The sequence below is a fragment of the Gekko japonicus genome, unplaced genomic scaffold (genome assembly GCF_001447785.1).
Source record: "Gekko japonicus isolate JY-2015 unplaced genomic scaffold, Gekko_japonicus_V1.1 scaffold39, whole genome shotgun sequence".
Lineage (NCBI taxonomy): Eukaryota > Metazoa > Chordata > Lepidosauria > Squamata > Gekkonidae > Gekko > Gekko japonicus.
In genome coordinates, this window is record NW_015169778.1 from 2,253,794 (window position 1) to 2,274,749 (window position 20,956).

Consider the following 20,956-nt stretch of genomic DNA (forward strand, 5'->3'; position numbering starts at 1 on the left):
TCCCCCCCGTCTCCTCCACCACCACCCTCCACCACCACCCCCGGCTCAGGGGGCGAGGCTCGAGTGGCTTGCAGCCGCTGGGCCTTGCCGGTCTCTCCCCCCGGCTCCTCCACCCCCCACCCCTGGCTCAGGGGGCAAGGCCTGAGTGGCTTGCAGCTGCTGGGCCTCGCTGGTCTCTGCCCCCCGGCTCCGAAGCGAGGCCCAAGCGTCTTGTAGCCGCCGGGCCTCGCCAGTCTCTCCCCCCCGGCTCCCCAGTTCACGGAGCGTTCCCTGCACATGCATAGGGGACGCTCTTTTATTTTTTTGGGGGTTAAATATCCCCCGATATTTTTTTCACCTTTTCAGATTTTTGTGTACACCTGGGGACTGCCCCAAGTGTGCAGGAAAATCTTCCTGCCCCCCAGGTGCCCCGATGTGCGGATTTAGATATCCGCATGCAGGGGGTGCCTTTCGTTATCAGTATATAGATAAGTTTTTATAAGTCTGGTACTTAGATAAAGATTTTTATCAGTATATGTTTTAACATGTGTACACCCTAATAAATATTTGTACTTTTATAATATACATTGTTAGCTTAGCCCTTTGGTTGGCAGCTACATTACATTACCCAACACCAACCGGGTAACCTATGCCCTATAATCCATCCTGGCTGCCTGCTCTAACATCTGTGCCCACACTGAGGAACAATGCATCAAGGAGCCAGACATCAGCCATATATTTATTGCGGCGATCAGGACAGTCTTTGCCATTGCATATATGTAGCACATTTGGAATTTGTTTATATGATTCTAACTTGTTTTTATTGTCTTAATGTTTTTATGATGTCAATGGCTTTTTAAGCCTCCCTGAGCCTGCTTCGGAGGGGAGGGCAGGGTATAAATTAAATCAATCAATCATCCTGCTGTATCTTTTAAATAAATACCAGGTTTCAACAGCAAGAAAGCTGCTTGAAACCCTCTAGCAGGCACTAGTTGTTGTTTGCACTTTATCCACAGTTGTGTGTCCTGAATTGGAAATTGCAATGAAAAAATTGTGGATGTTTAAGGCTGTTTTATTGTATTTTACCTATTCAACCTGGCACTAGCTGTATGTTAGCTGCCCTGAGCTGTTTGGAAGGATGGGATATAAATCCAAAATAAATAAAAATAAATAAAGTCAATGTAGCAGAAACTTGTTTGCTCAGTGCTCACCCTGTCACCTAGCCAGTTGTATTGCTAGACATACAAAACAGATAAGCTACTGGCATTCCCAAGCCTTACACAGCTCTCTTATCATGCTGCAAGGGCTATACTTTGCCGTTTAAACTTTACTTTAGTGAAAAGACTAGGCTGAAATTGACCAGATCTTGCTTTGGTACTCCTTCACTGCAAAGTGGCTTGACATTTTTGGTTTGGGAAGTAGACAGAAGTCTGATTTAAAAATAGATATTTATTGCAATGAATGTATTTCTGAAAATAACAAAGCAAAGGAGCCAGTTTGGTGTAGTGTTTAAGTGCATGGACTGTAATCTGGAAGTACCGGGTTTGATTCCTCACTCCTCCACTTGAACTTGGCTTGGATAACCTTGGGCAAGCCATAATTCTGGCACAGCTGTTCTTGAAAAAGAGTGGTCTCTGTCAGAGTTCTCTCAGCCCCACCTACCTCACAGGGTGTCCAATGTTCCCTCTAAGCTGTGAAGTCTTGTGAGCAAAAATTCTACTTTGTGAGCTACTGGCGTTAAAGTTATGAGCAAACGATTTGGCTACTGCATAAATTAGTTTGCTCTGGAGCCCTCCTTCCTGAGCTAAGACAAAAAGGTGTGAGCCGGAGGCTAAAAAACTGTGAGCTAGCTCATACTAACTCAGCTTAGAGGGAACACTGAGGGTGTCTTTTGTGGGGAGGGGAATGGAAAGGAGTTTGTAAGCCGCTTGGAGACACCTTTGGGTAGTGAAGAGCGGGGTATAAATCCAATCTCTTCTTCTTCTATTACTAGTGTTATTAGTAATGTTAAAAACTGAGTTTTGGGAATAGATATGTATGTAGAAAAATTTATTTATCTGGGAAAAGTGTTCCATTTCTAAAGTTTAATTGTTCCATAAAATTAAAAAGAATAGGTATGTGTTGTGAGTGGCAATACAATTTAGGAACACAATCTCTGTAATACCTTTTGTTAGAGAAACCTGATAATACACAAAACAGGTTTTGAGTTCACTAGATCTCTTCTTCAAGCTGAATGTTTACAACCCTCTCCCCCCCACAAAACTTAGAAACTGCTTTGGGAAATGAGAATGCCACAGGCCATGGTGTTAAGTCCTGTTAGTTTTCATTGAGAGCAGATTCTAACAGCTAGTTTCAAGTTACATCAGGAAGAGGCAATAAAATGGGTACACTCTGCAAATTAAGTAAACTCCCATGTGTTTGCTGTTTCTCTAAACCAGTGAGACTCAAAATTCCTATTGGGAAATGACACTGGAAATCTCTTGAAACACTTTGTTGGCTTTAACAGGACTTAATACCATGTCCTATGGAAATGTCCCTTTGCAAAGCACTGTTTAAACTTTTAGGGGGGTCAGTGGAGTAACAGCCTGAAAAAGTTCTGGAGAAGATGAAAGCTTGCACACTGTTAAGTGCCATTGGGTTGCTCTTAATAAAAGGTCTTACATGTAATATTTTCTTTGGGGTTTTTACTTTTGGTCCAACACAACAACTTCTTGCTATAGCCTGGCAATTTCAAAGTTGTGATTAATGTTTTTGAAATAATTATTCTTGGGAATTGTGAGGGTGTACATGCATGTTATATTGATGGGTAAATGGGCGGATAAATACACATATACACACACATATAATATCATATAAAAATGAGGTTATTAATTTACCTGGTTGGCTGTGCTGGTCGTTTCCAAACCAAGCTTGATAGTTTTATTTCAATGGTTCTTCTTAGATGGTAGAATAGATATTTGTAATCATTGGTCTGATATGGAATTTGCAATTTATTGATGATACAGAATATGATAGTGAAACTGAGGTACACCCAGTGAACAATTAAATTCTATTGAAACGGGCAAATGGGCAAACACATCCATGGCATATGACACACAAATCTTTCCATGTACTGTAATTAGTGGGTGAAAATGTTCTTTGCTTTTAGGTTTTCTTTCTTAAATTTAAGGTGAGGTAAAGACACATCTTACAGTATCTTTAATTTTCTATAATCATCATTAACAATAGAATCATTTCTATTGCATGCTTTGAATTTGTTTGAACATAACGTTTAAATCATGCTTGATTTTCCCCCCTCATAAAATATTTCAGTTGAAGTTTCTGTTGCTATTGGAACAGAAAATTAACATGGGGTACTTTTTTGTTTACTAAATATAAATCAATATAAGCATGCAAAATCAGATCACACTATCAGAAATTTTTCACTTCAAATTTTCCTGGAAAACCGATATCATTGCTGGGTGACATTGGACAAGTCATTGACTCTCAGCCTAATCCACCTCACAGGGTTAGTGTGTGGCAAAATGAATAGTGAGCCTTGCTTTGAATTACTTAAAAGAAGCAAGGGGTAATAAATACATAACTGTAAATAACATCTTCAGTTTATTAGTCTTTTAAATAAAAATCTTTAGGGTTGTTTGACTATGGATATCCACTCATGGGGGAAATTCCTTTTTTCAATTCTGCTAAAATCTAAGATACAAGAGTCAGAGATGTGGTGTTGTTTAGTGTTTTGTACTGCTGTCTAAAATAAAATGTGGAAATGACATATTTGTATGCACCATTATATCCTGGGTGGAATTAACCAGTTGGTAATTTTCAAACCATGTTTCCTGGAGGCTTATCAAAGGTGTTTGTTTGATGTGTATTATTATGTGTAGTAATTTGTTGTTGTTGTTCAGTCGCACAGTCGAGCCCGACTCTTTGCGACCCTATGGACCAGATCACGCCAGGCCCTCCTGTCTTCCGCCGTCCTCTGAAGTTGGCTCAATTTCATGTTCGTTGCATCTATGACACTGTCTAACCATCTCATCCTTTGCCGTCCCCATCTTCTTTGACCTTCAATCTTTCCCAGCATCAGGGTCTTCTCCAGTGAGTGCTCCCTTCTCATTTGGTGGCCAAAGTATTTGAGCTTCAGTTTCATTATCTGGCCTTCCAGAGAACAGTCAGGGTTGATTACTTTTAGGATTGACTACTTGATTTCTCCAATTTTCTTGAAGAGATCTCTAGTCCTTCCCATTCTATTGTTTTCTTCTATTACTTTGCACTGTTCATTCAGGAAGGCCTCCTTATCTCTCCTTGCTGTTCTCTGGAAATCTGCGTTCAGTTGGGTAAATCTTTCCTTTTCGCCTTTGCCTTTCGCTTTCCTTCTTTCCTCTGCTATTTGTAAAGCCTCATCAGAAAGCCATTTTGCTTTCTTGCATTTCTTTTTCTTTGGTATGGTGGTGATTGCTGCCTCCTGTACGATGTCACGAACCTCTGTCCATAGTTCTTCAGGCACTCTATCTATCAAATCCAGACCCTTGAATCTATTCTTCACCTCTACTGTATATTCATCAGGGATGCGATCTAGGTCAAACCTGAATGGCCTCGTGGTTTTCCCAATTTTCTTCAGTTTAAGTCTGAATTTTGCAATGAGTAGCTCATGATCTGAACCACAGTCAGCTCCAGGTCTTGTTTTTACTGACTGGATAGAGCTTCTCCATCTTTGACTGCAAATTATATAGTCAATCTGATTTCGGTGTTGCCCATCTGGTGATGTCCATGTGTAGAGTCGTCTCTTAGGTTGTTGGAAAAGGGTGTTCGCTATGACCAGTGTGTTCTCTTGACAAAACTCTGTTAACCTTTGCCCTGCTTCATTTTGCTTTCCAAGGCCAAACTTGTCTGTTATTCCAGTTACCTTTTGACTTCCTACTTTAGCATTCCAGTCCCCTATGATGATGAGGACATCATTTTTTGGTGTTAGTTCTAGGAGGTGTTGTAGGTCTTCATAGAACCGGTCCACTTCAGCCTCTTCTGCATCAGTGGTTGGGGCATAGACTTGGATTACTGTGATGTTGAATGGTTTGCCTTGGAATCGGACAGAAATCATTCTGTCATTTTTGAGATTGTATCCCAGTACTGCCTTTTGCACTCTCTTGTTGACTATAAAGGCCACACCATTTTTTCTACGAGATTCCTGGCCACAGTAGTAGATATAATGGTCTTCTGAGTTAAATTCGCCCATTCCTGTCCACTTTAGTTCACTGATTCCTAGGATATCGATGTTCAGTCTTGCCATCTCATTTTTGACCACGTCAAGCTTACCTTGATTCATAGATCTTACATTCCAGGTTCCTATGCAGTATTGTTCTTTGCAGCATCGGACTTTCCTTTCACCATCAGACACATCTGCAACTGAGGGTACTTTCGGCTTTGGCCCAGCTACTTCACTCTTTCTGGGGTTACTTGTACTTGCCCTCTGCTCTTCCCCAGTAGCATATTGGACACCTTCCGACCTGAGGCGCTCATTTTCCAGCGTCATATCTTTTACCCTTTTGATACTGTCCATGGGGTTTTCTTGGCAAAGATACTGGAGTGGGTTGCCATTTCCTTCTCCAGTGGATCACACTTGGTCTGAGTTCTCTGCTGTGGCCTGTCCGCCTTGGGTGGCCCTCCACGGCATAGCCCACAGCCTCATCGAACCACGCAAGCCCCCTCGCCACGACAAGGCAGTGATCCATGAGGGGGATGTGTAGTGATAGCTAGGCCTAATAAACCTGGGCAGCAAAAACTGCGAGTGTGATGTGCAGAGAGGGTTCCTTCAGGCAAATTAATACGGAAATGATTTTTGAGGGGAGGAAGATTTAAAATAACACTGATACTTACTGCAGGTAAATGTTCACTTAAGTTACATGGAATGCTCATTTTAGAAATATGAAAGCTGTGATGAACATTAACTAACCAATGTGTGCTTAACTAACATACAAATCCATCTACTAACAATGGTAAAAGAACTGGTTTTTCTGTGCATCTGAATTTGTGATGCAAGTCAGATATGTTTCGTGCTCAAATCAAACAAGATGAGGCAGGCAAGCTTGACAGAAACAAAGGTTATAGAGAACTGAAAACTAGCCTGGCTATCACATAGCTGCCAGTCACGTTGTGTTTTTGGAAGGTATTACATGCAAGTCACACGTAAACATTTCTGAAAATACTTTACAGTCTACTGGGATAATAAAAATATATGACTTGGAGAGAACACTTATTAACCGTGCCCTGGCTCTTCTTCTTTCCAGCTGTTTTGCCCCTGCTCTTGTCTGTGTTCTTACCTTGGAGTTGAGCATGGGTATGGCTCAGAGGAGCACACTCAAGTCACATTACCCAAGTAACATGATAAATTGCTGTAACTTCTGTTAGTTTCTACAAGTTAGTAAGTTTAAGAGTCTCCAGAAAGGTTTACTTAGAAAAGATGCTGAAGTTGCATTATTCTTGTCTTTTCTGGATGAAGTTCCAAAGCGCAGAAATTTTCCTTCTGTATCACAGAAGTCTGGATGTGAAAAGCTGGGTTTTCATCTTCAGATGGGAGGTCTGCGACATAGGTAATTAATTGCGTAACCTGACATGTTTGCCAGTAGCCTTGAGCATAGTAGGGGAAAGCGCTCCTTTTTTCAGCTGGAGTAACTTTCACCTCTCTGACCTATTAGGGGTATGTTCAGATTTTTATCTACATTAAAATCTCAGGCCACAGCACTGCAATTATGTAGGAAGCAGTTGTTTGTGGGTTACTTACATGTGAAAGCCAGCATGGTGTAGTAGTTAAAGTGTGGGGCTAGGATCTAGGAGACCTAGGTTTGAATCCCTCCCCTACTGTGGTAGCTTGCTGGGTGACCTTGGGCCCGACACACACTCTCAACCTAACCTGTCCCACAGGGTTGTTGTGAGGATAAAATGGAGAAGAGAACAAAAGTTAAGCCACTTGAGGTCTTCATTGGGGAGAAAGGAGGGGTGTAAATAAACGAATTATGGTGTGTGCTCACATTTGGCATGCTCTAGACAAGTCACTTGTATGTATGCACCTGGGATTTTTCAAATGTTTTGTTTTGTATAGCACTCTTTTCTCACCTTTCTCCCTCCCCAGATCCTGGCTGCTTTTGACTTACTGAATTTTTGAGGAAGCGTGAAGGTTTATTTATTTAATTAGATTTTAGTCCATCCTCCCCCTGCCAGGGCAGAACTCAGGGCGGTGCGCAACATAGTAAATTCATGACAAATATAGTTTAAAAATAGTTTAAAACAATAAAAACATACAGATTGGGTAAGAGATGGTGCTAAAGAATTCAGTAGTGCCACTGCTGCACGGGGATGGGAGTGCCCGAAGGACGAAACTGTCATTGTCCTCAACCAAATGCCTGGCAGAACATCTCTGCCTTACAGGCCCTGCGGAACGGCATCAAGTCCCGCAGAGCATGGATGTTATTTGGCAGAGTTCCACCAGGTTGAAGCCAGGGCGAAAAATGCCCTGGCCCAGGTCAATGATAGCCAGACATCCTTTGGGTTGGGAACCACCAATAAATTCTGATCTACTGAGCACAATGTTCTTCTGGGGGTGTACTGGGAGAGGCGGCCCTGAAAATACATGGGTCCTTGACCATTGGCCTTGAAGGTCAACACCAGAACCTTGATCTTGATCTGGTACTCCACTGGAACCCAGTGTAGCTCTTGCAGCACAAGATGGATGCTTGCTGTATGTGGGGGCTCCACAAGGACCTGTGCAGCTGCATTCTCCCCTGAGGTGGAGGCCATCTTGTGGATGATTCCCATCCATCATTCAGGGAGGCAGGAACAATTCAAACTTCCTGTTTCCTGTGGTGGGAGTCACCCCAGTCTCAGTTTCGTTTCCTGCCTCAGTAGGGAGAGCAGCTTGTTAGGTTAGCGTACCAACCTTTAACAGTTTTTCCTTTTTCTTTTTACTTACTCTTGACTCCTTCTTTTTTCTAACTTCTAAATTCACTGCTTAACTTATCCTATCTTAATCTTCCCCTCCCTTCCTTCCCCTCTACGATTGGGGAATTCTATCTGCAGCAACTCCCCATAGGCTGCATAAAACAAGTGTGACTCCTTAATATGGATCCCACACAGAGTGGCGCGGCACCTTTCTTCGTTTTGGAGTGCTTTTCCGTGCCGGGCTCTCCTTGCTCTTCTGGCGCCTCCGTGGCACTTCGCTTTCAAGCTGCCCAATACACAAAAACAGCACAAAGCGAGACAGAACATATCCCACCTTCTGGACATTCATGCAATAGAACCTGTCCCGATAGAACAACGGGGGCAGGGGGTCTATTTGATTTTCTTCACTGTCCTCCAAAAGACTGGGGACTGGAGGGCGATTTTAGACCTGAAGTTCATAAACAAGTACGTCAAGTTCTAACACTTCAGGATGGAGACCCTCAGGTCTATTGCAGAGTCCCTCCAGCCGGGAGAGTTTCTCGTATCAATAGACTTAACAGAAGCCTACATGCACATACCAATTTTTCCATCACACAGGAGATTTCTTCGTTTCTGTTTGGGGGAACACCACTTCCAGTTCAAGGCACTCCCCTTCAGTCTTTCATCGGCTCCCAGAATATTCACGGAGATTATGGTACACCCTGTTGTTGCGCTAAGGGAACAAGGAGTCCATATTCATCCATACCCAGATGATCTACTGTTACGGTCAAGAACTCTGGGGCAATCGCTACGCATCACGCAAAAAAGTTACTATGCCTCAAAGAATTCGGGTTCCTTGTAAATATGCACAAGAGCTCCCTGAATCCATCTCGGCATCTGGAGCATCTAGGCGTGATCATAGACACCAAAGCAACCTTATTGTATCTTCCACTGCACAAAGCACGAAAGATCAAGGCCTTGGCCAACCAAATCATTTTGGCAAGGTTCTTATCTCTTTCTATCCTCACCAAGATGTTGGGTCTCATGGTAACCACCTTCGACACCCTGCAGTGGGGAAGATTCCACTCCAGACCACTTCAACTATTCCTAAGACCCTTCCAATCCTCCATCACATTGAAATTGAACATCTCCCTGAAGGTTCCATTACAAGTAAAGACACGTCTTCGTTGGTGGACCAACATATTCAACCTGACCAAAGGAAAAAGTTTCTGGATCCAGGACAGGATTCAACTATTCACAGATGCAAGTCTAGAAGGCTGGGAAGCCACCCTCCTGAATCAACCAGCACAAGGGAAATGGTCTGTAATCAAGCAGACACTGCTGATCAACCTGTTAGTACTTCGAGCTGTACATCTTGCCCTTCGGTTCTTTGTGCATCAGATCAAAGGAAAACATACTTTGATCCGCACAGACAACATTTCCGCGGAGGCCTATCTAAACAAACAGGGAGGCTTGAGATCCTTCACATTGCAGAGAGAAGCATCCAAACTCCTGAGATGGGTGGAGATGAACTTAGCCTTCATTCAAGCGGAACATGTGCAGGGCATTGTGAATGTGCAGGCCGACTGGCTGAGTCGGCAGGAGATCCAGGAGAGCGAATGGTCCCTGAACAAGGAGGTATTTCATCTTATATTGGTACAACTGGGCAGACCAATCGTGGATTGGATTGCATCTCCGACAAACGCTCAGCTGCCTCGATTCTTCACGAGGTTCTATTAACATAAATGCTCTGATGACCCAGTGGCCCAGAGGTCTTCTTTACGCCTTCCCTCCACTACCAATTCTACCACGTCTCTTAAGAAGGATCAGACTCTTGCAAGCAGAGGTGATAGTGGTGGCACCAAGATCATGGCATCCGGCCCCATCACTCCTTGGCAAATAGAAGGGGAAGTCGTGGAAGTAGTGACAGACTTCACATTCCTGGGATCCCAGATCACCATAGACTGTGACAGCAGCCATGAAATTAAAAGATTTCCTTGGGAGGAAAGTGATGGCGAACCTAAACAGCATGATAAAAAGTAGAGACATCACCCTGCCAACAAAAGTCCGCATGGTCAAAGCAATGGTATTCCCAGTAGTCATGTATGGCTGTGAGAGTTGGACTATAAGGAAGGCCGAGCGCCGAAGAATAGATTCTTTTGAACTATGGTGCTGGAGAAGACTCTTGAGAGTCCCTTGGACTGCAAGAAGAACAAATCAGTCAATCCTCAAAGAAATCAACCCTGACTGTTCCCTGGAAGGCCAGATAATGAAACTGAAGCTCAAATACTTTGGCCACCAAATGAGAAGGGAGCACTCACTGGAAAAGACCCTGATGCTGGGAAAGATTGAAGGTCAAAGAAGACGGGGACGGCAAAGGATGAGATGGTTAGACAGTGTCATCGATGCAACGTACATGAAGTTGAGCAAACTTCAGAGGACAGCGGAAGACCGGAAGGCCTGGTGGGAGCTGATCCATGGGGTCGCAAAGAGTCGGACTCGACTGTGCGACTGAACAACAACAAATCCACTAGGTCAGATCTCTGCGTCTTTCACAGGGATAAAGTTGTTCTTCAAACAGATCCTACCTTTTGTCCTAAGATCAATTCGATATTCTATAGGTCCCAGGAAATCTATTTGCCATCCTTTTCACCAAATCCGGTACATCCAAAAGAAAAATTGTGGCACACTTTGGACGTGAGGAGGGCTCTCAAATGCTACCTACACAGGACGGCTTCCTTCAGGAGATCAGAGGCCATGTTTGTAAACATATCTCTGCCACACACAGGAAGGAAAATGTCCAATTCGGCCATGAGTGCGACCATCAAAAAGTGTATCGCAGAGGCATGCAAGAGCTCAAATCTGCGCGTTCCCGGTGGAGTTACCGCACATCCTCTGTGGAGCACGGCTACAAATGCAGCATTAACTAACAGGACTTCGGTTGAAGAAATATGCAAGGCTGCTACGTGGTCTTCACTGTCCACCTTTATTCGACACTACAAAATCAATGTCTATGACTCTGCTGATGCAGCCTTTGGGAGGAGAGTGCTACAATATGTACTCCCTTCTGATGACGACCACAATCCCGATATTTAGGGACACTGCTCTGGGAGGTCCCACAAGATGGCCTCCGCTTCAGGGGAGAACGACCATTGGTACTCACTGTGAAGGGTCCTTCTCCTCTGAGGCCTGGAGGACATCTTGGCCCTCCCGGGTCGTTGTCATCTTTACGTTTGTCTATTATTTCTGTTATTCATAGTTACCTACAGAGAGAAGTGACTCAATCAGATTTATACCAGATAGTAAGTGTGATTTCTTCCTGTTCGACTTTCCTGATTCTATTGTTACCTTTAATTCTTATGGTTAATAACCTATGTTATGAGTTATCAAGTTCTTAGAGTATTTTCAGCTTAGAATACTGCTTTTGGAGCACCCAAAACTGAGACTGGGGTGACTCCCACCACAGGAAACAGGAGGTTTGAATTGTTCCTGCCTCCCTGAATGATGGATGGGAATCACCCACAGGATGTCCTCCAGGCCTCAGAGGAGAAGGACCCTTCACGGTGAGTACCAGTGGTTCTTCTGTACCAGTTGGCGGTTCCAGGTCAACCTCAAGGCCTATGTAGAGCGAGTTACAGTAGTCTAATCTGGAGGTGACTGTTGCCTGGATTACTGTGGCTAGATCAGGGCAAGACAGGTAGGGAGCCAGTTGCCTAATCTGGCGCAGTTGGAAAAACGCCAATTTGGCAACATTTGCGGCCTGGGCCTCCATTGTTGGGGAAGCATTCAGAATCACACTGAAGCGCCTGATGGTTAGTGATGGTCTCGAGGGCACACTGTCAAGAGTTGGGAGTTGGTACCCCCAAAAGTGAATCTTCCCGCCCCAGCCACAGAATTTGTCTTAGAAGGATTCAGGCTCAGCCGGTTCTGTTTCAGCCATCCCACCACAGTCTCCATCCCCTCAGCCAAAGTTACCGGGGCAGTATCTGGCCAATTGCCCATCAACAGATAAAGCTGGCTGTCATCAACATACTGGTGACATCTCAGTCTGAAACACTGCACCAGTTGGGTGGGGGATGCATGTAGATGTTAAACAACATTGGGGAGAGGATTGCCCCCTGAGGGAACCCACACACTAAGGGGTGCTGGATGACATTCTTTCTTCCAGCACCACTCTCTGTCCTCAACCTTGGAGAAATGAGGTGAGCCACTTTAAGACTACCCCCATAAACTCCTATGTCGGTGAGGCAGTGGGTCAAGAGATTGTGATCAACCATGTCAAACACTGCTTTGAGATCTAACAGAAGCAGCAGCACCGACCCGCCTTGATCCAGCAGTCTTCACAAGACCAAGCACACACAGCTGGGATACTGCTGAGCCCAGCTGAAAAGCACATAAAATAAACACTCAAGCACTCATGCTGCATTTGCAGAGTAACACAGAGTCAGGAGATGACTGCGTGCCTGACCAGCCACGCCCACTCTTCTCCTTCTGGAAAAGAGGTTCTTTTTCTTAAAGGCAAAGGCACCCCATATGGTCTTAATACGTATTCTACCACAAAGGTCTGCAGGCAGTTTATCAGTTAATGCATCCTTCAAAATCTCATCAAGAATGCCTCTCGCCTTTCTGTTCTGTAGTGAGGGCACAGGGAAGGTTGCAGTGACGCGAAAAATCTGCTGCCGCCATTTGTCCATGCTTGGAAGAGCCAACCACAAGTTGAAGGTTGCATAAAAGTTACACCCACCACTTGCAACCGAGCGCAAACTTTCCCTTCAGTGTATTCAGGATAGACCTATCTCTTGCAAAAGAACCTCTTTTCCAAAACCTTTAGCACAGCCCTGTGCTCGTTCTCCTGCTGCAATCGAATGGAGTGACCATTTAGACTTCGCTTTAAAGTGGTCAGGGGTGCAAACCGCGCCCCAAGTGCCTCGCCCACTGCGTAACGGGGCTGTTAGTCAGAATAAAGCGGGGGGGGGCAAAGTCTTCTCTGGGCGCAGAACCGTCTGCATCCAAAACTTGCACTAACTCCACCACACTAAGGGGTGCTGGATGACATTCTTTCTTCCAGCACCACTCTCTGTCCTCAACCTTGGAGAAATGAGGTGAGCCACTTTAAGACTACCCCCATAAACTCCTATGTCGGTGAGGCAGTGGGTCAAGAGATTGTGATCAACCATGTCAAACACTGCTTTGAGATCTAACAGAAGCAGCAGCACCGACCCGCCTTGATCCAGCAGTCTTCACAAGACCAAGAACACACAGCTGGGATACTGCTGAGCCCAGCTGAAAAGCACATAAAATAAACACTCAAGCACTCATGCTGCATTTGCAGAGTAACACAGAGTCAGGAGATGACTGCGTGCCTGACCAGCCACGCCCACTCTTCTCCTTCTGGAAAAGAGGTTCTTTTTCTTAAAGGCAAAGGCACCCCATATGGTCTTAATACGTATTCTACCAGAAAGGTCTGCAGGCAGTTTATCAGTTAATGCATCCTTCAAAATCTCATCAAGAATGCCTCTCGCCTTTCTGTTCTGTAGTGAGGGCACAGGGAAGGTTGCAGTGACGCGAAAAATCTGCTGCCGCCATTTGTCCATGCTTGGAAGAGCCAACCACAAGTTGAAGGTTGCATAAAAGTTACACCCACCACTTGCAACCGAGCGCAAACTTTCCCTTCAGTGTATTCAGGATAGACCTATCTCTTGCAAAAGAACCTCTTTTCCAAAACCTTTAGCACAGCCCTGTGCTCGTTCTCCTGCTGCAATCGAATGGAGTGACCATTTAGACTTCGCTTTAAAGTGGTCAGGGGTGCAAACCGCGCCCCAAGTGCCTCGCCCACTGCGTAACGGGGCTGTGAGTCAGAATAAAGCGGGGGGGGGCAAAGTCTTCTCTGGGCGCAGAACCGTCTGCATCCAAAACTTGCACTAACTCCACGGAAATCCACCCCTGTCAGTTGCAAAGCCACCTCGCCTCTGCCTCCCCCGCTTTCCCCACCCCCAGTCTCCACATAACCTCAGGTGGAAACGTGCCTTGGAAACGAGCTGAGCAGCAGGGCTTTTGGTGAGTGAGGTGAGGCTCGGGGAGGGGTGGGGCAGCAGGCAGGCCAGCGTGGCCCCTCTGACAGAGGAGGAGGCAGGAGCACAGCACAGGGGCGAGCAGGGTGGCAAGGCAAGACAAAGGGCAGGGCAGCAGGCAGGGCAGCGTGGTGCCTCCTTTAATGCAGGCCAGCGTGGCGCTCCGATGCAGTTGCCTTACCCCACCTTATGGAAGATCCAGCCCTGCCACAAGCACATCTTTTTGGTCCACAATTTCCATTACACAAGCCCCAGCATCTAATTTGGCTTTTCATGCAGTTTAGTTTTCAGAACTTCACTTGTGTGCTTTATGAACTTGGGTATTTGTGTTGTAAGGCAGTCATTATTGGCACTGTTTCTCCATCTTCTTCTTCCCCGTGCCTCCAGCTGGTGTAATATGAAATGAAGATGGGCTATGTTTGTGTTAATAGCTCAACACAGTCATAGGAAGCAAAATACTTCTCTTATCTGCCTAAGAACATTTGGTGAATGCTTTGGATTCCACTCTCTTACTTTGTATGTGGGTTTCTTGAAAGGGAAGAAGATTGAAATGAAAGGCTGAACCTGTCCTTTATGGAGATTGGGTATGGTATTAAAAAACAGTACTATTAGGTCTGCAAAGATTCATGTATACATGCAGAGTTAGCATTTTGTAATTTTGCTATCTCCCACCCTACCCTGGGAAAATACAGAATTGAACCTTAATATCTGTTTTATACATCACATCAATATATCTATTTATATATCATCAATATATATCTCCATACAGGGTATGATTAATAGAGCAGCAAAATGAAGCTAGGAACCGACAGGGAGAATTTCTCTTTAAATTTAAAAGGTATCCCAAGCTTGCAGAACGATCTGAAATCTTGAAAAAAAAAAAGTTGGTTGATTAAAATCCCTCCAAATAATAGAAACAACACCTAACTTTAAGAAAGGAATGCTACTGGTACTGTCAGTGGCTGTTATGGGTTGCTAGGCAACCACAGCAACATTGCCAAGCCTTGGTTTCTGTAAAGCAAAGGGGGGGGGGAGAGAGTGGTCTTGGAGACCGGAACACTCCTAGAAAGGGCTCTTTCTGCCACTGGCTTGTCCCCTCGTGGAGGACTCATCAGGGACAGGCCCAGCAGTAACTACTGAAAACTCATAACCTACACAACTCAGCCTGGCCTGGTAGTGGTGGTGGTCACTGTACAGCTCAGTGTCAGCCACTGTGCAGCCCAGCCAGATTTTTCCAGGGGAGAGGTTACTGGATAGAAAGGAAAGGAAAGCTGAAGAGGATAAAGCGGAAGCTGGTGTTTGGGAAGAGAGGAGAAAAAAGCAAGCCTGTTGCTGGCAGCCACTAGACTACTTGGCCAGACTATTCCTGGATAGAGGCTGCCAAGGGGAGGGAAAGCTGAAGATAGGGGAAGATAAAGGTCAGTTGGCTGGTGGATGAGAAGGAGGTAGGAAAAGCGGAGAGGCTATGGGGGCTGTCCAAAGGAGGGGAAAAGGAAATAGTTGGGAGGAGAAAACGAGATGCCCCCTGCAAGTCACTGCAGGTCCCCACGTGTACCTTTTTCTAAAACACTGATAATTAAGAAAGTCAGGAGTCATCTGATGTGGCCAAATTCAATTGCATCGATAACAGGACTTTACTTGCAGTGCAGCTTTCTGCTTTCTTGAACTGTACCATTGGGAGGTTCTAGAAACCTTCATCAAACATGTTTTTCCTTCTGCCATCCAAGGCAGTTTTGCTTTAGATCAGATCCTATTTTGCTCTTCAAAGCAATCTCTCATTTCTTTTCCAGAGTCCATAATACAGAGCAATGGATCCTCTCTTCCCATCTACTCCAGTTTGTTTTGTAAGTTTCCTACAATTTCTCACGGTCTGTGTCTCACAAAATGCAAAATAATAAAATAAAATGCTTTTTTTATTGTACACTGGTGTTATTTTGTTTTTATGTAGAAATGGTAATAAAAAAACAGCTTGTGATTTTTGGACCTGGATTCACTCTTTCTGAAGGCTTGTGTTAGATAAACTTTAAAGTCCAACTTGTTTTCTGGACTCTGTTGGTGAAGGCATTGTAAATCTCAAGGTAGTCCTTTCAGTTGCTGCCCAAGACCTTTGCTCCACTTGGTTCTAGTTATCTGAACTGATTCAAGGGCAGGATTTGTTAAGAGAGTGCCTGTATTTGCACGCCTGCCTTGCATAATCTCTCTTCCACATACACTCCCTTAACCTTTTTTTTTTAGTGCTTAATCTTTATTCTCCACGCTTGCATAACTTTCCCTCTCTTTTTTGCTTCGTCATTGTGTGTGAGCAGTGTACATGTCTTAATCTCTTGGAAAATAGTACAGACTTTTTTTTTTAATGCAGCAGTTAATATTGTGTGAGATTTTGAGAATGTTGCTAGGAGATCCTCAGTTGGGGAGACAGCCTGCCCACAGTCAGACTGAGGTGCTGGGGCAACTTTCTGGTGGGAGGGGCATCAGAAAGAATAGTGTGTGATTCCTCCATATTCTTTTTAGTTGTGAGAATGCTATTTAATTGGTGGTGGCAGGGTGAAGCTGAGTAGAACAATTATACTTCGCTGCTACCAGGTGACTTGCCCATCAGGAGATCAGGGCAGGGTGCAGGGATCGCTAAGGCAATTTCCTATTTTGTGGTGGTCGGATGCAAATCTATCTGGCCCATTTTGGCCCTGCTAGCGTTGGCTGAGTTTTGTTGGTGCAGGTGGGGACAAAAAGAGTGAGGAGAAAAGCACATAAAAACAAAGAAAGAGATAAACAGCATCTGTAGGTGTTGGAGCTATGATTTAAGGAAGTTGTTGTTCCTGTTTTACAATGGGGGGGCACTGATACCCTGGAATATAAATGCTACCTCCATGTTTTTGTGTGGGCCCTTTCAAAATCACCAAGAGCTAATTTAGATCGTTGGTTTAGATCAAGTTTCGCATTTTGAAATCCGTACGTTTTCTGATCAAGCATGCCTTGGTTGTCCCAAGAATCTGAAAATAATTGATTTGCATCTAACAAGAGCACTCATAACTTTCCTGAAGCAAAGAGATTGGTAGTTTTTGCACAAAAGCAGAATTTTTCAATAAGCTGTAAAGTAAATACCCGAGCTGTATGGTTAGAACAATAAAGATTCTTAACTTGAGAGCTGTTTCCTTTACGGAAAATTGTTGATGAAGAGCATGCAATAGGGCTGTGTCAGTTCTAATTCTGGTGAAGTGCTGTTTATCCTAAGTGTCTAGGATGATCTGCTCGTCCCTGGGTCTAGTGGGAAATCCATAATATGAAGCATGACTTACTGTATCCTGTAACAGGTCACCATTTAAAATGTATTGCTTAAAAATATTTTCTTGCATGCATACAGTCATACAGTCTGCATTACCTTCAGTCATACAGTGAAGATCCTTGTGCTATGGTGGCAGTTGCTGCTGAAGCAACTTTTAAAGAATCTGCACAGCCAATCAGAAACAGTACGGAATGTGGGCAGTGAGTACCAGGTACACTGGGCATCTCTGGACAGCACTACTAAGAAGTAGTCATTGGAGAAATCCGGTTTTATTGTGGGAAGGTATAGAGATGAATGAGGAGATGTTTAATATTCCATAATAGTATCTCAACAAAATCCAAGTTCTCTATAGTTTACGGAGACCCTACAACACTGATTTACCATAAAAGTATACACATCTTAAATATGACTATTTTGTGGTTGTTGGTGTTTTTTTTAGCACCCCGGTGGTGAAGAAGTTCTAAGGGAACAAGCAGGTGGAGATGCTACGGAAAACTTTGAAGACGTCGGCCATTCCACAGATGCAAGAGCATTGTCAGATACATTTATTATAGGGGAACTTCATCCAGTGAGTACACCTGTTCATGGATAGGCTTATGTTTTTCATAGCTTTCATATCTTGATAGACGCACCCAGCTTCAAGAGATTGCAAAACAGCCTCTTCTAGTCTTGCCAGAGTACTATGTGCTCGGAGCTCAGTATATGTCGCAAAATCTCAGCAATGACAAATGTGTTAGTTGGTTGTTGGTTTTTTTTTAAGTGTCAATTCAGCTGTAGACTGAAAGGGCTTCCCCTCCCATTGCTGGATCCCTGCATGACAAGTGGCAAAGTTCATTGGTGCTTCTTTGCAATGTCACTCACATATCTCTGTCAGGTTTTGTCACTCCACACTGGCATATCACAGTACTGTGTTAGGTTGAAATCTGGGATTGTGGAAAGCAGTTTGGTGTAGTAGTTAAGTGCGTGGACTCTAATCTGGGAGAACCAGGTTTGATTCCCCATTCCTCCACTTGCACCTGCTGGAATACCTTGGGCAAGCCATAGTTCTGGCATAGCTGTTCTTGGAAAATGAGCAGTTTCTGTCAGAGCTCTCTCAGCCTCACCTACCGCACAGGGTGTCTGTTGTGGGGAGGGGAAGGGAAAGGAGTTTGTAAGCCACTCTGAGACTCCTTTGGGTAGTGAAGGGCGAGGTATAAATCCAATCTCTTCTTTTCCTCTCTTGTTTAAAGGGGGGAAAAGTGAAGTAGCGAAGGTATGCATTCTGAGATTTCTACTTTTTCAGAGGGCTACCCTGTTTTGCGCAGGCCATGATGGCACATATCTGCCATGTGGGGGTTCCAAATGGGCTCTCGTGTGCTGCATGGTTTGCTGGGTTGGATGCACTCCAGTCCCACATCCAAAATTATGCAGGCAGAGAGATGGACTCTGCACTTGGCAGATGACTCCGACAAGGGTAGGGGACATGGAAAGGGGGTGGAATCACCTTCCCTTTGTGCTAAACTTCACAAACACTTGAAAACAGCCACATGTTTTTTTTCTGCTTGTGTGCCCTCAAAGTGTTGTGCAAGATTACTGAATAGGCCCTTCCTGGGTCCTCAGCACAGTTCTCTGTGTTGCACAGACAACTGGGAACTATTATTTGTGGATCGCTGATCTTGAGGTGTTGCTTTGGGCTGAACATGTTAAATACGGTGGAACCCAAGCATGCCCTTTCTGCCTCAGAAACAAATGCTTCTGAATTCAGTGCATTTCTGTTCAAACCAGTTCTGCCATGTTTAAAATGTGGCATCAGCCTTCGTTCTTATTGTTCTTTAGTATGAACTAGTAAGAATTTTTAAAATTACTTTTGTGAGCCAATAGTAGGAATGGGCACGAACGGGAAAAATGCAGTTCATGTTGGTTTGTGACTGAACCATGAACCGTGCTGCGAGGTTCATTCGTGAACTGAATTGGTTCGCGATTCATGGCCCTGCAAACCCCGTTTCAAGGGACCACAGTCCCTTGAAACATGGTTTGCAGAAAGCCAAAAAACAAAACAAAACAGCCGAGCAGCAGGGAGCAGCCTTTTCCTTGCTGCTCAGCTGTTTTGGGCTTTCTTCTGCAGTCACTTTAAAGGAAAAGGCGATCTCTGCTGCTCAGCTGTTTTCCTTTCTCGTGCAGTCTCTTTAAAGGGCCCGCACAAGAAAGTCCAAAAAACAGCTGAGTGGTGGGAGGCTCTCCTGGGCACTCAACTGTTTCTCTTTCTTGTGCAGTCCCTTTAAAAGTAATTCACTAGAAAGCAGGGTGGATTAAAAAAACAATGATTTTTTAAAAATTGATTTTTTAATTTAAATCAGGTTTTTAAAAAAAAATTAACTTGGATTTTAATAGAATGCCTTTTGAGGAAAAATCTTAGTTTTCTATTCAAGATACATTATAGTCCAAAGGTTTTTCATCATGAAATACAGATTAGTTTTAAATTATGTAACATGAAGCTGCATATTCATGCAATGTCTAAATTTTTTGGTAAATGAATTCCACTAATCCATTCACAATGTCATGCTCTTCCAGAGGTTTCTGTAAGATTATTTTGGGCAATTTTTCTACCTAGAAGGTATTATCACATGCTTAATTTTGCAGTTCTCAAAACTCTGAATTTGTGTCTACGGAGATAACATGCCTGTTCTTCACAGCAAGAATGTTGTAAAATAAACATACAGAGTTGAGAAAAAGACCTTGTTCCTCTGCACGTCTGTGTACATAGAATTAATCCTTTAGCTTTTAAGTGGTAAGTTTCAAGAAGTTCATGAATAGAAGATTGTTGGGAGTGGAATAGATCTGCACAAGGAGCTAAGTGTGAGGAGGGAGGAGCAAGCAGTTTAGAGCAGAATACTTTGCAAGTCTTGGGATCTATGTGTGTATAGCTGTGGTGGCGAACACATGGCACGTTTGCCAGAGTGGGCACTCGGAGCCCTCTCTGTGGGCACGCACAGCATCGCCCCAGCGCAGAGTTCCTCCCCGCTTTGAAAGGAGCCCTCAGTTGGGCCAGGAGGAACGGGAGGCAGCACATGCTTCCTCTGCTTGCCGTACTGCTGCCAGCAAAAGCGTAAGTTGCTGGGGGTTTGGGGGGCAGGGTCTTGTTTTAGGTGGGGTGGGTGGAAGTGGCTTGGGTGCAGGGCGCCTTGGGTGCTGGGAGCGGAGGTTTGCTTCGGGTAGGGAGGATGGGAGGCGAGGGCGCTTCGGTACGGTCTGGCGGGGACTGTTTTTTGGGGGGAGTGGCCCTGAGCCCCTGCGCTGCAAGCCTCTTTGGCGCACAGGCGCGGGCTGGCAGGAGTTTTTGAGTGGGGTAGGTGGCCGCGAGTGCCCGGGCTGCAGGCTGTCCAGGCATTCTGGTGGGGGCTTTTTTTTCGGGTGGTGGTGGCTGCGAGTGCCTGGGCTGCAAGCTGCCGTGCCCGGGCGCTCTTGTGCATGGCTGGCTGCGAGCCCCTTGCGCTGCAGGCCTTTTCGGCGCACAGGCACGGGCTGGCGGGAGCTGTTTTTCTGAGGGATGGGTAGGTGGCCGCGAGTGCCCAGACTGTCTCTCTGCCCCTCTCTCTATCTGTCTTTCTCCCCCCATCTCTGTCTCTCTCCCTCCTCTGAATTTCTCTTTCTCTCTGTTCCCCTCTCTCACCGTCCCCTCTGTCTCTCTTCCCCCTCTCTGTCTTTCTCTCTGCTCCTTTGTCTGTTTGTCCCCCATCTT

At 44.8% G+C, this 20,956-nt stretch overlaps 1 protein-coding gene across 2 annotated transcripts in view; it reads left to right on the plus strand.

Annotated features, from left to right (window-relative positions):
• Positions 1 to 20,956, plus strand: part of LOC107115117 (cytochrome b5) — a 35,060-nt gene that overhangs the window by 2,903 nt on the left and 11,201 nt on the right. The window contains exons 2-3 of one of the 2 annotated variants that reach the window (XM_015416739.1): positions 15,746 to 15,799; positions 17,678 to 17,806. In XM_015416739.1, coding sequence (XP_015272225.1) covers positions 15,764 to 15,799; positions 17,678 to 17,806 — 165 coding nt within the window. In that variant the 5' untranslated portion in view covers positions 15,746 to 15,763. The remainder of the gene's footprint in view (positions 1 to 15,745; positions 15,800 to 17,677; positions 17,807 to 20,956) is intronic. The other variant, XM_015416738.1, reaches the window with a different exon arrangement.